This window comes from Polypterus senegalus, chromosome 12 (assembly GCF_016835505.1).
Source record: "Polypterus senegalus isolate Bchr_013 chromosome 12, ASM1683550v1, whole genome shotgun sequence".
Classification (NCBI taxonomy): Eukaryota; Metazoa; Chordata; class Cladistia; order Polypteriformes; family Polypteridae; genus Polypterus; species Polypterus senegalus.
This window is the reverse complement of record NC_053165.1, coordinates 46,022,789-46,040,247: the sequence shown is the minus strand read 5'-3', so window position 1 is coordinate 46,040,247 and position 17,459 is coordinate 46,022,789. Positions and strand designations below refer to the sequence as shown.

Below are 17,459 nucleotides of genomic sequence, written 5' to 3'. Positions count from 1 at the left end.
TGTCTGCTATTAATTTTTCAACTGTACTGTAATTTAAAAGAAGGAACATTTTGCACAAGCTACACAGTTTCTTTGAGCATAATTAAGGTGTATCACAATATTAAACTTTATGTTTTCTTCCACCAGGTACATTAAGATGCCACGACCTTTCTGCTTTGAATCAAATAATCGGTACATGGTGGCAATACGGTTTCAGCGTTTTGGTGTTGCGGAACGGTATTTTAATGCTTTCATACTGATAGACTCGGTAAGTCAACCAACATGACTTTGCTTGGTATAAGAGAATATGGTTACAGATTATTATTGCTTATGTTTTTTTTGCTGTTTTCAGGTCATGGAAATTGCAGTATGCTAATTATATTAGTACTTATTCACCACAACCCATTACAATTTAAGTTTGACACACATATTCTCTGAAGCTCATCAGTTCTTACTCTGATAACTAAACTCCTAAGAAAGCTGCATTTTTACTTTTTTTGTGGCTCATTGACACTGTACTTTCCATAATTCCTCTTCCATATTCTGAAATATTGTATAGTGTATAGTTTGTGAACTTGAACCCGGACACACACAGACGGACATCGTAAGTTCACCCAACACACGTTTATTTTGCTAATATTTACAATGCACAAACCCCAGTGCCTCTTGCACCGATCCCCCAAAGTCCAGGCCTCTCAGTCTCTGTGCCTGTCTCTTGGCCGCCTCTCGTCCTCACTCCAGCTCCGTCCTCTTCCACCCGACATCTGCCAATGACTGGAGGAGGCGGCCCCTTAAATAGGAACCCGGATGGGCTCCAGCTGCTTCCCGGCACTCCTCTAAAGCCACGCCCCCAGTGTGGCGGAAGTGCCGGCTGCGCACCCGGAAGCCGTCCAGGTGTCCCCCGTCGCCTTCCCCCCAGCACTTCCTGGTTTGGCTAGAGTGCTGGGCTCCCGGGACATTCAGGCACTGGGGCGCCGCCTGGCGGTGGCCACGGGTCCCTACAGGGCTGGGCTTCCAAGCCCTTCACCCGAGACCCCTAACATAACCAGGGCGGACGCCCCCTCGCGGTCTGGAGGAGGCACAAGCCCTCCTCTGGTCCTCCTGGGCGTCCCGGCCGGGGTACCACACTGGATATTCCGGCACCGGGGCGCCGTCTGGCGTTGGCCATGGGTCCCTACAGGGCTGGGCTTCCAAGCCCTTCACCCGAGGCCCCGAACATAACCAGGACGGACGCCCCCTCACGGTCTGGAGCCTGGCCGGGGACCAAAAGTTGTTAAAATAAAATGTCACCAGAATGTGATTAATTGGAGCGTGCGATATTGACGACAAAACGTTATATCTTGCTATTTTTTGGTATTTTGGCGATAACGATAAGTAGATGATATTTTGTGTCCTTTAAAAATCTGTTTTTAAAAGTTTTATATTGTACTAACTCTTATTAATAACTGTTACTTACTAAGGATATTAATGGAAATTACATATTTAAGGAAAATGTGTCTTATTTATTTATTTTAAAAGGATGCTTTCAAGTAAAAACAATACAAAAACCTTAAAATCACCGGTGCAAATATTATTGAGATCCAACAATGCATATATCAATAAACCATTTCAAAGTGGCCTACAGGATTTACTTTATTAAAAAATTACATGAAGACCAACAAAAAACTATTATAATGAGTGCAGTAGACACTTCCCCTTTATGTAAACAAGTCATGAATCCAAATGAGATAAAATACTAATCATAATTAAACTACAGGGCATGGATAAACACCAAAAACAAAAAAACTAACATATTGTACTATAAGTCACCAAATCCAAAGTGCACAAGATTAAAAAAACAATTGTAGAATTTAATGTGCACAGACAGTAGTCTATCCTACTAGGTTACATGTAAACTCCTCTATGCCACACGTATAACTTACTCGTTCGGAGACAACCATGAGTGCTGGGAACAATTCGACAGTTTACTGAGTGTCACATTTCTAAACCAATCCAATGCCTCATGAAAGCGGCGCTCAAAATCGGGCCGGTGATTCTGAACTGCAAAGAGCAATGGTGTTCTCGTTAATTTGATCCTAAAGAGAGCCAGCTTTGGATTATGATAAACTGCTTTGTTCATGAAAATATGAGTTGCAAAGTATACAGTTTATGTAAATGATATGTCGCACCCCATCAAAAGGAGGTGAAAAGGACTTCCATTAAGTGAGGTGATAATGAAGAGTCATAGGTGATGCAGATTTCAGTACTCAAAACACCTGAGTCAACAAATCTGCCCAGTGACACCAATAGAAGCACACAGGAAGCTGCACAGTTTCCATTATCTCACATCACATCTAAATGAATTACTAAAGGAAGTTAACATTACTATCAAGTTAGAAATTCAAGCATGCCGTACCAGAATTGCCACAGTGTTTTAATATGCGACATACCCATAGATCACAATGCTTATCTAGGCACTTTGTGCTGTTATGACATATAGCGATACAATAGTCAAAGCGACAGAAAGATACCGTAGCAGACCAAAATACTTGTCAAATGCATTTCTTCTGCTGCAGCAATCAGTAAAATGTACAAATTAATCATTAAGCTTCAGTTATCTTGTGCTACCCAGCTCCTCAACAGGTAACAACAATTTTAGCTTTTTATTTTCTCTCACCATCGTCTTTTGTTTGCTTTGTTTTGTTCGCTCCCTGAAACTCTGCTAGTTTAAACATCACAACAGGAAGAATTGAGGGCGGGTGTTTTGGAAGAAGCCCTGTGCATGTAAGCCTTTGCAGTGCAGGATTTCTCCGCTGTTCACTTCAAAATTTCTAAAGTGTTTTCCCCGGACATGTATCCTTGTTTGAGGATCATGTCTGGCCCGGCGAAACTGGGCAGCATGACGCAGTAAATAGGTGTGTTTTTGATTGTTTCTTGCAAAGTTAGTGACATACTGGATAATGTCAGCTCACACATTGTTAAAATAACAATTAGGATTTTTGTTGTAGACTATACATATCGCACACCCCAGTGATTAAATCTAAAAATGCCATCTAAAATGAACTGATCACAATTGGAGTTTAACACAACAACTGACAGATTAGAAGAAAAAGAGATTTGGATTTTTAAATATACACTTTATTACTCAAGAATAATTATTACACAAATCTTTACAGTCATAAACCCTCAAAAAATGCAATTTTTAAAAGTTAGTATTGGAATTACAAACTAAAAAACAGTTCCTCATTCCTAATTGAACAAACTGCTTCATTTATACACCATCATCTAATGAAAGTCTGCAGGCTAAAATTCATTTTATAAAAGTTATAGCCAAGAAGCTCTCTTTCTTTTACTAAGGAAGTAATCATTTTACACAGGTCCATCTATTTTTAATTATTGATTTTTTCTTTTCTTGACTTATAAATAGCCATTTTTGTCCGGCCCATCAAAAAATTGGCAATCCTGCTATTATTCTTAATTTCCCTCAAATCAGGCATTCCACCAATGAATAAAGGCGCATTAAAATACAAATCCAAAGCATTAAAAATAGAATTAAGAACAGTTAAAAGTGGCTGAATCCTAAACCAAAACAGAAAACAATGAAAGACAGTCTCTCTTTCAGAACAGAAAAGACACTTATCACAAACCCTTGGATCAATGAGACACACAAATAAGTTTATTGCGATAATCCCATGCAGGATCCTCCACTGCAGATCACCAATCCTCTTATTCAATGGTGGTCTGTACAGACTGCCCCAAGCTGGCCTGTAATTTCCTAGCCCCCTCCAGGGTGTGTCCAGAGTCTTCCTGAGCTGACGTTGATGTCACACCTGGACACACAGTTTATAAAGTTCTTTCCCTTCTGCAGCATCCAGTGTCACTTCCTGTATCCCATATTGAGTTTGGAATCTTGAAGTAACTAAATGATTTAGATAAGCACAAAGTGGTTCTGGAGTGTCCATATTTTTAAAAATTATCTTTCAGCATTTTTTAATAGCTTATGGGAAGCCTGGAAATTATTAGTCTTAATTTTTTTTCAATAGTACCCACAGAACACAACTTGAAATCCTTTGCCATCTTGGTTGCAGTTATCCAGCCACTCTGTGTATCATTAACCAGATGCTTGACTTGCAACAACCCATCATTTAACATCTGTTGTTATATGGACAAAGAGTCTATTGGGAGGTAACTAAGTATGGACATTTGTAAGGCCCAGTATAGTGTGAGAGAATCTTCCTTAGGACTTGCTTTCAGTTGTTGCCAGCATCTCAAAAGACTCTGATAATATTTTGGAAGATTGGCCAACAAAAGAAGGGAAATGTCCAGCAAAAACAGTCATCAAGAAGGATTTTATTGCTTGCTAATATTATGGTGTTCCATGATGTGTTGCTGTCTCTCAGCTCTTGGGCTACAGCTCAGATCATGGGTTTCCTCCATTAATTCCACCTGTAATCCAAAAACATGCGGTCTTTACATTAATCTGAATATTTACAGTATGTATCTGTGGCTGTAATTCTCCATGATAAATAGACCGAATGTCTGATTGCATGATTAAAGACGTGATGAAAATTAAAGAGTTTGAAAAATCACTCTAATTCAATTAATTATGATCCCTTCTAGAGGTACCAACAAATGTGTGCAGGCCATTTTAGAATATCTTTGCTGAATATGCAATACTTGGTCTCTTTTCACACTTGCTTTGCTTTACTCGATGACATGTTAAAGGCATACAGGGGACAATTGATTTTCATTTCATCACTTTTCAGCAGGCATATGGCAATTTTTCAATGAACTGTAAAGGTACCAACAAATTTGTCCACATCTGTAAAACTTGCCTATAGTAGTAACTTACATATTGCAACATGTCATACATTTGAATTTATAGGCTTGTTAATGTCAATGTAAAGACGTATCATTTGCAGCCAAACAAACAGACTATTTAATGTCACTTTTGTTTCCAGTTGGTTCTCTTTCCAAAGTACACGGAACTGCCTGGGTTCCACGGAAATGACCCCCTCGCCATTCATCACCGGGAAGAAATGGAACGTTACATGTGTGTCGAATCTTTCATGATGGTCCCCATGCCAGAACTGGCAGAAATGTGCATCAAGCTATTGTGTAGTATCTCAGCTATTTTACATGATGGGGCAGTACGTGAGTATGGTTCTTTACGATCGTTTGGTTAAGCAAGCACTTCAAAATTTAAATAGAGTAGCACAGTAAATGAAGTGATTTAAGATGAGTAAAACGTCTCATTACTTTCATTTCCAGCTTGCAATTGTGACCCCCAGGGCTCTTACAGTGCAGTATGTGAGAAGATAGGAGGGCAGTGTCAATGTAAACCTAATGTGATTGGCCATCGCTGTGACCAGTGTGCACCTGGAACATATGGCTTTGGACCTTATGGCTGCAGCCGTGAGTATGCCTATTAAGAACTGCCTCAGAAGTGGACTGTCTTCTTGTACGACCCTTCCATTAAGGATCTGTCTTAGGCTTGACTAAATTTAACTGTTTTGAGCTGCAAAAAGATACAAATTCATGATTTTTATTTATGCATCCATTCATCTTTTGCTTTTTCTGGACCTACTTCCTCAAATGCAGCATGATGAAGACCAAGAATTTTGCCCAGCAGAATTAGATGCTTGGCAGGAAACAACCCTAGATGGGTGACTAGTCCTTCACAGTGTGCACTTTCACATCCACCACCACTGCCTCTTTCTAGGCCTTTTTGGAAGTGAAACACAATCAGTGATGTGGGAAGAAGACAGAATATCTGGCAAAACTCACACAGCCATAAACACAAGGCAAAAAAAAAATTTGGTAATTATCAGAGACCACAACATGCTTTTCTAAATCAGGTTTTCAAGCTGATCTCAGATCTGCTTTTAGGCTTTTCCAGTCACGTTAACTTTTTGAGTTATGAATGATGCTTGTTTACAGCATATATGCACATAGTTTTTACTAAAACGTAAGCACCAATGAAGTAAATGTTTCAATATCTTCATGTAGAGAAAAGTCAAGCAAAATGACACCTTTTATTGGCTAACTAAAGTGAACGCACTGGGTTTTCAGTACATTGTTGAGAAGTTTCCAAACATAAGCACTGAAAAATGAAGGAAGGGATATTTACAGTATAGGTTCACAGATCAAGTCAATTTTGTAAGATGATGGTTTTAAGCAATCTCTCTTAGCAGCCGAGCTAGAAACTTGGGAGGCATTCATGGGACGCTGTGAAAACTTTCTGGGTAGCATAAGTCTCAGCATACAAGAAAGGAGTTCAGAATCTCCTTGATTCATACCAGAAACTGGGCTGTCGCATATCATTAAAAATTCACTTCTTGCACTCACATCTAGAGTTCTATCCAGAAAATCTTGGTATGGTGAGTGACAAGCAAAGAGAACTTTTTCACCGGGACATTCAGTTAATGAAGCGTTGCTACCAAGGTTTCTGGAATGAGAGTATGATAGCCAACTACTGCTGGATACTGTACCGCGACAATCTAAACAGAGTCTACACAAGAAAATCCTACTCTAAGCGTTTTTGAAGAAACAGGGGTAGCTGACTGACACCACTCAGTATATCCATGCCACAGTGTTTGCCTAGTTGAGTTTGCACTGAAGACGTTTGTAGTACTAGGGTGTTGTACCGTGTTAGCCATTACGAATGTAGAGAAAAGTCAAGCAAAATTACACCTTTTATTGGCTAACTAAAAAGATTACAATATGCAAGCTTTCGAGGCAACTCAGGCCCCTTCTTCAGGCGAGATGTAATACAGAAACTGAAGTTCCCTGTGTTTATATACACACTAGGACAAGAAACAACACTGGTAAATCTTTAAGTGAGAAATCTTAAATGCAAAAAGTGAATAGACTCCTTCAGGCTAGGGTTCATTTAACAAGAGAGAAGAACAATGTATGGTCAAGATCTTTGGATAAGATAACTGTCCAACAAAGTCTTTTGAAGTTTCTACTGAGTTTTTTAAAACAATGTGGATCTGTAGACAGGTTGTCTGTGTCAGTCGGAGAGATGCAAACAATCCTCTATCTGGCCATAAAACTCTTGTCTCTATTCAAGCCATGTTGTAATGTATTCAATTTTAACATGAATTTAACTTCCCATTCTTTTCTCTCTTGCTGTGTTTTGAAGTTGCCCATAAGCACTGTGACTTTAAAGTCCCTCTCACAGTGTCCATGGCTGTTGAAGTGGGCCACTACAGGAACATCTCTGTTGCCACGTTTAATGTGGAACCTGTGTACATTCATTTTCTGGTGGAGTGTTTGTCCAGTTTCTCCCACATAGAGTGCAGTGTCAGGACATTTCATGCAGATAATTAGTTAGACCACATTAGATGATCTGCAGGAAAATGATCCCTTTATGTGATGTTCAAGTCGGCAGTGTGGTATAACTATACGGTCTGTATTGTAAATGTGGGCACACGTTTTACATCTTTTCTGTAGGCAGGGAGATGTGCCATTTTCTGTTGGTTCCCTTAAGGAGTTTCAGACAATTAGTTGCTGCAGGTATGCTAGGAGGGGAGGTTCAGGAAATACATTTTTCAGTGTTTGGTCGTTGTTAGGCACTGGCTGAAGTTCTTTTATAATTTTATGAAGTGTTTCAAGATGTGGGTTGTAGGTGACAACAAGAGGGATGCGGTTCTTGTTGTCTTTGTTTTTATATTCCAGAAGGTTGTCTCTGGGTATGGCAGTAGCTCTTCTTATTTGAGTGTCTGTTGTTTTGGGGGTATATCCTTGTCTGATGAAATCTTGTCTGAGCTCCTTCAGTTGTTTATCATAGTCTGTCGGGTCCGAACAAATACTGAAAATAATGGAGCGCCTTATATGCTTGGGGTGGAAGCTATCACTTCTTAGGTAGGTCCGTCTGTCTGTTGGTTTGTGAAAAACAGAAGTTACAAGGGTGTTGTCTTTCTGTTGAATGGTGGTGTCAAGGAAGCTGACTTCTGTTTTTGAGTAATTCAGCTTCAGCTTTATGTTGGGGTGAAAAGAATTATATTCATTATGAAAATGGAGCAGGTCCTTCTCACTGGCAGTCCAGATTATGAAGATGTCTTCTATGTAAAGGAGATACAACATTGGTTTTAAGATGCACATTGACATGAAATCTTCCTCCAATTTTGCCATAAATAGGTTTGCATAGTGAGATGCAAACCGACAGCCTATTGAAGTCCCCATTTGTTGCAAGTAGCAATCTTGTCCAAAAGAGAATACATTTTGTGTCAGAGTGAATTTTATCATTTCTGTCATTGACTTTGTGGGTAAATCATGTTGTTTGAGGTACTTTTCACATGCCAATATGCCATCATCATGGGGGATGTTTGTGTAAAGTGCCTCAACATCCATTGTGGCCAGTAAGGTGTGTGGGCAGTACATTTAAGATTTCTCACTTAAAGATATACCAATGTTGTTTCTTGTCCTAGTGTGTGGATATAAACACAGGGAACTCCAGTTTCTGTGTTACATCTCGCCTGAAGAAGGGGCCTGAGTTGCCTCGAAAGCTTGCATATTGTAATCTTTTTAGTTAGCGAATAAAAGGTGTAATTTTGCTTGACTTTTCTCTACATTCATAATCGCTAACACGGTACAACACCCTAGTACTACAAACGTCTTCAGTGCAAACTCAACTAGGCAAACACTGTGGCATGGATATACTGAGCGGTGTCAGTCAGCTACCCCTGTTTCTTCAAAAACGCTTAGAGTAGGATTTTCTTGTGTAGACTCTGTTTAGATTGTCGCGGTACAGCATCCAGCAGTAGTTGGCTATCATACTCTCATTCCAGAAACCTTGGTAGCAACGCTTCATTAACTGAATGTCCCGGTGAAAACGTTCTCTTTGCTTGTCACTCACCATACCAAGATTTTCTGGATAGAACTCTAGATGTGAGTGCAAGAAGTGAATTTTCAATGATATGCGACAGCCCAGTTTCTGGTATGAATCAAGGAGATTCTGAACTCCTTTCTTGTATGCAGGAGACTTATGCTACCCAGAAAGTTTTCACAGCGCTCCATAAATGCCTCCCAAGTTTCTAGCTCGGCTGCTAAGAGAGATTGCTTAAAACCATCATCTTACAAAATTGACTTGATCTGTAAACCTATACTGTAAATATCCCTTCCTTCATTTTTGCAGTGCTTATGTTTGGAAACTTCTCAACAAGGTACTGAAAACCCAGTGCGTTCGCTTTACCCATGGCCTTGAAGCAAGACGTTCTGCTTTGTCTTTGTATAGATTTATATTATGAACAAGATCATTCAGCTCTACTTGTATAAAGGTCTCTGGTTCTGAATCTTCATCAGCCATGTCGTAATCAGGATTGGATGATTCTGGATTGTAACCAGCTGCACTTTCACTGTATTCTTCATCACCTTCTACAGAAGCAAGCCCATCATGTGGTGGTACAGGAACAGACAATGAATCATCATGAGGAACAGGCCTGATTGAAGAATACAGGCTGGGATATATAACTTTGTGCTCAGTTTTAACTGGGAATCCACTTGTGTTCACAAAAGCAAAAGTAGCAATCGCTGAGATGGTGTTGCGGTTTCCACCACCATTGGGATTGCAAATGGTATTACTGCCTTTCGCCAATTTAGCCAGTCACATAGTCCGTTGGAACAACTGGCACAGATGACATGTGGGGCCCAAGATTTATCATGGTCACCAAGTGGACAGCCAAATTACAATCTGTTTATCTTCTTAAGATCTGCGATAACAGGGCGACATGCTTTCGTTGTGAATGAACCACACACATCACAGAAACTGTCTGGATGATTAGTGCAATTTCTAGGCATGATAACAACTGAAATCAATCATCGTTAATGCCGTCTGTAACATAACGATACAGACAACTGTTGTTGAATCTTGTAATATCCATCCATCCATTTTCTAACCCGCTGAATCCGAATACAGGGTCACGGGGGTCTGCTGGAGCCAATCCCAGCGAACACAGGGCACAAGGCAGGAACCAATCCAGGGCAGGGTGCCAACCCACCGCAGGACACACACAAACACACCCACACACCAAGCACACACTAGGGCCAATTGAGAATCACCAATCCACCTAACCTGCATGTCATTGGATTGTGGGAGGAAACCGGAGTGCCCGGAGGAAACCCACGCAGACACGGGGAGAACATGAAAACTCCAGAAGCGAACCCGGGTCTCCTAACTGCGAGGCAGCAGCGCTACCACTGCGCCACCGTGCCGCCCATCTTGTAATATGCTTAGGGTAATTATAACAAATATCATGCAACATATAATTAGCTTCATCACAAAAACTAGACACAGACTTGAAATCAACATGAAAAACACTACTAAACCCACGTAAAATTATCTCTGTGGCAAATGGCCCATTGGGCTGTGAAGTGATGTAAAGAAAGTAGTATCAAATATAAATGAACAAACCATGCAGAGTCAGGAGTATCCTTTATCAGAGGTGCTCTGTAATTCTCCATGCTTTTTAACAGCTTAGGCTTTATTAGGTTTTCTGCTGTGAAGGCTTGAGGCATGTAAACAATGTTAGAAAATAGAAGAAATTCAAATATAAATGACTTTTCTAACTACATCCATAAAATGTCTATTTTTACTCTGAAAGTTAAGTATGTACTGTGAACATTTGAACTTTCTTTTAATAATTGGCTAAGTGAACAGAGACTACATATAATAATGTCAAAAAAGTCTAAAATATGTTATTAGCATCCATACATTATTCGATTTTCTGAATTGATTATTCAGTTCTTGACAGTGGAGAGTGAAAGCCTATCATGGCAGCTTTGGTGCAAAGCAAAAGCAATTCTTAGATGGAGCCTCAGTCTAGCACAGGGCTCACTCACATGCACAGCTGCACCAAGTCAGTTTGGAGTAGTTAAATGCTTCTTGAGAGGTGAAAGAAAAAGTAGAGACCACAGAGAAACAAAAATATGGAGTTGGAGAGAACATGCAAACTCCATAAGTAAAGTCCATAGGCTTATGGAAATGAGAGGAACAGTGCTGGAGGTAACGCATTAAAAGTAGCATGCATTACGTTGTGAGATGACTTTTTAAAGTAGTGAGTAACCTAACACAATGCTTATTTTATTAAAGCAAAAAATATGTGTTAGTTAAAAAAATAAACAGATCTGTATTACTGCATTACTATGGAAGCTAATTACCGCCACTCCTAAAAAAATGATTGCATTATTCCACACAAATATTGACTGTTTTTGCTGCTGCTTCCGGTATAACATTGTGTACGCATGTGCTCTGGTGACAGCTGAAGAGGACATTAAGCAGGAGCGTATCGTGCAATCAAGTGAAAGGAGCTGAACAGAAATTACAAGTATACATTTAACGCTGCAAGTGCTGAAGGGTAAATTTAATTGGTCAAGTTTAGAGTCACAAGGAGCCAATCATTATTGCAGCACTATATGGTGCTTCACAGGGCACAAGCACATAGCCAATCAGAAAAAAAGTGTGCTTCATGCAATCCAGTAAGAGAAACCTATAAATAAATTATCACTTTACTTTCAATCCAGATAGATTTCTATAGATATTTTGAAACAGTGCGATCAGATGGTGGAGCTGCCAGTGTTTATACTTGAAATCTTCTGCGGCTTGTATTGGGAATGTTGGCTATTTAATTCACATCACATGAAGAACTAAATGCATATATAAAACACAAGAAAATGATGATGTTTGGATCTGTTTCTGATCAGTTTCATGAAGGTTAATATCAAGTGCTGGCCAGTAAAATGTGCAATTTTTCATACATAAGAAGAAAAAGTAATGCACTGCTTGTCATGTATTACATTTTATAATAAGTAACTATGTAATATATTTAGTTACTTTTTTTGTAGGTAACGAGTAATGTAACTAAGCTACTATACTTTCAAAAGTAACATTCCCCAACCCTGGTGAGGAATCAGTGCTACACACTGCAACACCTTCTGTAAAATAAGATTGGTACATATAGATATTGTTTCCCTCTAAATGTTTTCACACTTCCATCCACAAAAATGATGAAAGTCAGTCAGTCATTATCTGACCCGCTGTATATCCTAACACAGGGTCACGGGGTCTGCTGGAGCCAATCCCAGCCAACACAGGGCGCAAGGCAGGGACAAACCCTGGGCAGGGCACCAACCCACCGCAGATGATCAAAGTGGTAACCTTAATTTATTTATTTGTTCTTGATTACTTACAGAAGAAACAGTTACAGTAAATCACCTTGTTGCAGCAGCATGATATGGCAGAAGCTGTTTATCCTTATACCCAGACAGCAATAGATATGGCGCTTTTCCACTGCATAGTATGGCACAGCACGGTTCAGTACAGCTCACCTTGGTTTGGCTCAGTTCGGCTCGGTTTGCGTTTCGACTGCAGTTTATTACCGCTTTAGAGTGGGCGGGATTATTCACGTGTCATTATAGTTGCGCCGCCTCTACTACATTTTTTTTTAAAATCTATCGGGTCTGTTGTGTCTCGTGTCGCAAGTTCAGTGACGCAGTAATGACGATTTTCTCCGGCCAATCAGTGACCAGCAGAGTTTACACGTCACGTTTTGGTAACGGTTCGGCGCGATTGGAACCTCGGCTGAGGTGGTACTAAAAAAAGGACCAGGTACCAGGTACTGTTCCCAGTGGAAAACCCCCCAAAAGTGAGCTGAACTGAACCGTGTCGTGCCGTACTATGCAGTGGAAAAGCGCCTATAGTGACGAACCATCTAGACTGGGACCCGAGTGCAGCGGGTGACACCAGTTGAATGTCCAGCTTGCAAAACTGGATGCTGATTAACATCATACTCAGGAGGAAGCAATTGTAGGTTAAGGGCCTTGCTCAGGTGCTCAATGGAGTAGAGTCACTTCTTGTGTTTCGTGCAGATCCCTAGCATCAGAGCCACCACTCCACAAAAACAAGTCAATGAAATATCAAGCTTAGTCGTGCATTGCAGTAGTGCCTCCCAGAAAGTCCTCATATAAAGGGCACTTTTCTTAGTTTAAATATACAGTAGTATCATTTTTTTTGATAATCACAAAAGCTAAAGTCATATTTACTTATAATGATACACCAAATTTAGTATGGTGACAAGTTCTAGCAGCCATACCATCTGCAGTTCAGAACAGGTCATCGACCTGAAGCTAAGCATGTTTGGGCCCAACCAATACTTGGATGGTAGCCCATCTAGGAAATGCTTGGGTTCATGCTGGGAGAGTTGTTAGTTAGGTGATCAGGTTTGGGTGGAGTGTTTACCATTTGGTCTGCATATGGATTCCAATTAGTGGCAGGGATCCATGTCCTTCAGATAACACATAAAATTGAATAAGTGATGCTCTGTAGTCATAAACGATCCATGGGCACCTTTCAAAAAAGTAGGGTGCTTCCTGATGTCCTGGCTAAATTGCCCATCACTGCCTTGTCCATTCTGGCCCCCTAATCATCCCCTGTCCCTGACTGACTAACTATCCCACCACTTCACAACCTAATAGCTAATGTGAGCTGAGTGTAACTGTTTCAAAAATGGCTGCCATCATACCATCTAGATGGATGCTACATGTTGGTGGTGGTTGAAGTGGTTTCCCACTGCCTATGTAAAGGACTTTGAGTAGGTTAGTAAAGCACTATATAAAGGTAGTTCATTATTATTATTATTTTTATTAAGTACCACTTTCTTGTCTCCTGTCAACAAACAGACAACTTTGTCTAATTGTCTTTAGAGTCTTTGTACTTTGACATAAAGGGTAGCCGTACTTTTTCTGTCATTAAACTGTATTTTTATGTGTATGTTATCAAAGGGGCAATTGCACAACTTAATTATATGTGTGATTTATTAGTCCTTGGAGTCAAAGACTAAACCCATGCTTTCTCTGACAAGTTTTATAACATCAAACAAAGAAATTAATTTAAGTTTCATTGTTTTACTTTTTTAGCTAGTGCTTATTGTTCCTTTTATCACTCGTTTACCATAAAAGCGATGATAGAATACACTAATCTAATCTTTACCTGTGTGTACACCACTGCAGCTTTCCCGTATCATTAATCTTCACTCCAGTGGCTGTTTCTACTTAATTGTCTTTTTGGCTGTAGTATTTTTTTCATTTAGGAGCACTTAATAAATGAAGTTATTGTCTCTTTCAAATGCCAGAGCAGATGTCTTATGTCTTTCATTATTTTTGTATTCAGTATCTACTGTGTAGGGCACATCACTTTATCACTCAGACAGGAGTGCGACACTGGCTGGATTTTCATGGCCAGCTGCACTGTGTTAGACTTTCACCTCCATTCACGGCTGTGTGTTATCAGCGTGTAAACTCTTCTTAAACCTTGACAACATAGTACACATTCTCAATATTATCTTCAGGAATTAAAACGATTAGTAATTGCTGAAGGAAAAAAGAGATTAGGCAGTATGACCAATTACATCATTTTTTTTGTTCATCGCTAAATGAGATAACTGATTACAATTGAAATTTGTAGCCACTGCCATTCATAGATGTGTTTGTATACATGCAGGGTGCATTAAGCACTCTAACTAATTCAGTTAATTGACTGTTGTCTGTTTCCAGCTTGCAACTGCAACTCGCAGGGATCAGAGAGCTTCTTCTGTGATCCCGTAACGGGTCAATGTCCTTGTAAATCACAAGTGACCGGACGTCAGTGTGGTAGCTGTCATCCTGGCCACTGGGGTTTCCCACACTGCAGACAGTGCCACTGTAATGGACACTCAGAAGAGTGCGACCCTCAGACTGGAGCCTGCATTGCGTGTAGAGACCACACAACGGGTCATTATTGTGACAGGTAAGTTTAAAAGGCCAAAGCAGAATTATATTTATATTACCAGTGAATTTTGGCTTAATAATTGTAGCTGTAAATAACAAAAATATGATTTGAAAAGAAGTAGATCAGACATTTTCAGAAGTCTGAGAAGTATCAATTATGTTTGTTGGATGTGACTTATTTTATAAAGTGCTTGCAACATTTGAATAATCTTTTGTAACCAGATGACTGTGATAGCCAAGTCTTTTTTTCTTTTTAATTTTACTTGCTTTGTAAATACAAAATGTGTGTGTATAGTTATTTATTTATTTACTTACTTACTTATCTACCTATTGATATATTTATTTATTTAAAGAGCTACTATAAAATGCCAAATTTCCCCATGGGGACAAATAAGGTTCTTTCTAGCTAAAGGGTCTTGTCTAAAGCTTTGCATTACAGTATAATGAATGTATCACGTAGCACATCGGAGTGCCCTAAAAACAAAATGTTCTTTGAATTCCCTTGTCTAGCACATCTTTCTAGTTTTCTTTAGTTATGTGTATTTTGCAGGTGTTTGGATGGTTTTTATGGAAACCCAATCTTGGAATATGGAGAGCACTGCCGTCCTTGTCCATGCCCAGGCAACCCAGGATCAGATCATTTTAATGGCATATCCTGCTCTCTTGATGGAACATCTAGCCAGATCATATGTAACTGCTTTCCAGGATATTCAGGTCAGTGGGAGGGTGGTTATGTTTATAAAAATAATTTTAAAAAAGTACAGACTTGATTTACTTCATTGAGTTGAATTATTTGTTCTTGTGGATTTTTTTGTGTGTTCTTGCCCTACTTTTTTAAATCTTGAGATACAGAGTACATTTGGGGACAGTTTCCATTACCATTTGAAAATCGTTCCATCTGTTTTCAAAGCTGGTTAATCCAAATACAGATTTATTAAGTACATGATAGAAGCATTTTCTTATATGAAGACTGAGTGACAAGGTTAGCATTGGTTAGCATGGGTGAATCACACCTTGGGAGACTGGGTTTAGATCTTAGGCCACCATATCATCACATTTCATCAAATTGTATCAGATTTCATCAAATGTGCCACTCCCTTCAAATTCTAAGGGTATAAAATGAAGATATTAAAAGTATTCTTTTATTTTTTAGGTCCACGTTGTGACAAGTGTGCCCCTGGCTATTTTGGAAATCCAGAAGAACATGGAGGTGAATGTCACCCTTGCCATTGCAGTGGCAATATTGATACAAGTGACCCTGGCGCATGTGATGCACATACCGGCAAGTGTCTGATGTGCCTCTATAATACCCATGGACCATCTTGTTCAGAGTGCAAGCCAGGTTTTTATGGCAACGCATTAGCACATGACTGCAGATGTGAGTATTGTTTTTCATTTTTTTATAGTATATAGTGTACCACTTTATTTGTGCTTTTGACTATAGCAGCAAAATAATAGGGATTCATTTACAAAGTGATCATAGGCAATACTGTAAAACAATGCTGAGACAAGGCTGTTTAGGTATGTAACACAAATTTTATATCTTTATATTTATTATCATGATCATATATTAGCTAATGGATACAAAATAAAAGCTGATAATACACAATTTGCACATAAATGGTTTTATAAAATTCATATAAAACCCTTCCATGAAAGCACCTTATATAGCAAGGACACGTCTACAGTTTTAGTAGCCTATTAGCATGAGTTATTCAAGGCAATAAAGAAAAAACAAAATCGATGCCTGATTTGGTATTGAAATTCCTATGCAGCCAAAACTTCTACTATACTTTAATAGAAAATTTCAATGAGTCCCTGTAGGAGCACGTACAATACAGCATCCATCCATAATCCAACCCGCAATATCCTAACTTCAGGGTCATGGGCGTCTGCTGGAGCCAATCCCAGCCAACACAGGGCGCAAGGCAGGAAACAAACCCCGAGCGGGGCGCCAGCCCACCGCAGGGCACACACACACACACACACACACACACCAAGCACACACTAGGGACAATTTGGGATCGCCAATGCACCCAACCTGCATGTCTTTGGACTGTGGGAGGAAACCCACGCAGACACGGGGAGAACATGCAAACTCCACACAGGGAGGACCCAGGAAACGAACCCGGGTCTCCTAACTGTGAGGCAGCAGCGCTACCTACTGCGCCACCGTGCCGCCCAATACAACATCCTCACTGTGTTATTTATTGCACAAACTAATAATGTATTGTACATAGTACGACGCATTGTACTAGTGTCCATTCACTGTCACATTCAGACTCATACGGCATGAGGTTTTGTAACCTGCAAATATCTCCCTGAGGTATTTCATTTTTACATGCAGACCTGTGCTCAGTCACTGGCTCCTGATTAGGCGTTGTTTTTGACTTTCACTCTCCAGAAATTCTGGTATCCTCTTCAATTACCGTATATACTCGCAGATAAGTTCTTCCGCGGATAAGTCAGGTCTTGATTTTACTGTATAATTTCTGGTATTTTATAATGTCGGTCGTATAAGTCAAATGCGGAAAACTGACGCTATTGGTCCAAGAAATTATGATATGCTAACGCCCATCTGAGAGAGTAAGCATGGAGCACACTGCCTTTTTTTTGTATGTGAGTACAGTAATGCACTATATCAGCGCATGCTCCTTACCTCTCTCTCTCTCTATTGTGCCTACGTGACCAGACGGTAATACGCGAACTGTTCCGAAGCAACGTTTGCACTGATT

The 17,459-nt window shown here is 39.8% G+C and overlaps 1 protein-coding gene across 1 annotated transcript in view; it reads left to right on the top strand.

Moving 5' to 3' along the window:
* The window catches only part of lamb2l (laminin, beta 2-like), a 161,469-nt gene that overhangs the window by 108,923 nt on the left and 35,087 nt on the right, over nt 1-17,459 (top strand). Inside the window, 6 exon segments of the mRNA XM_039771057.1 lie at nt 127-247; nt 4,920-5,112; nt 5,230-5,373; nt 14,512-14,743; nt 15,275-15,438; nt 15,878-16,102. Coding sequence (XP_039626991.1) covers nt 127-247; nt 4,920-5,112; nt 5,230-5,373; nt 14,512-14,743; nt 15,275-15,438; nt 15,878-16,102 — 1,079 coding nt within the window.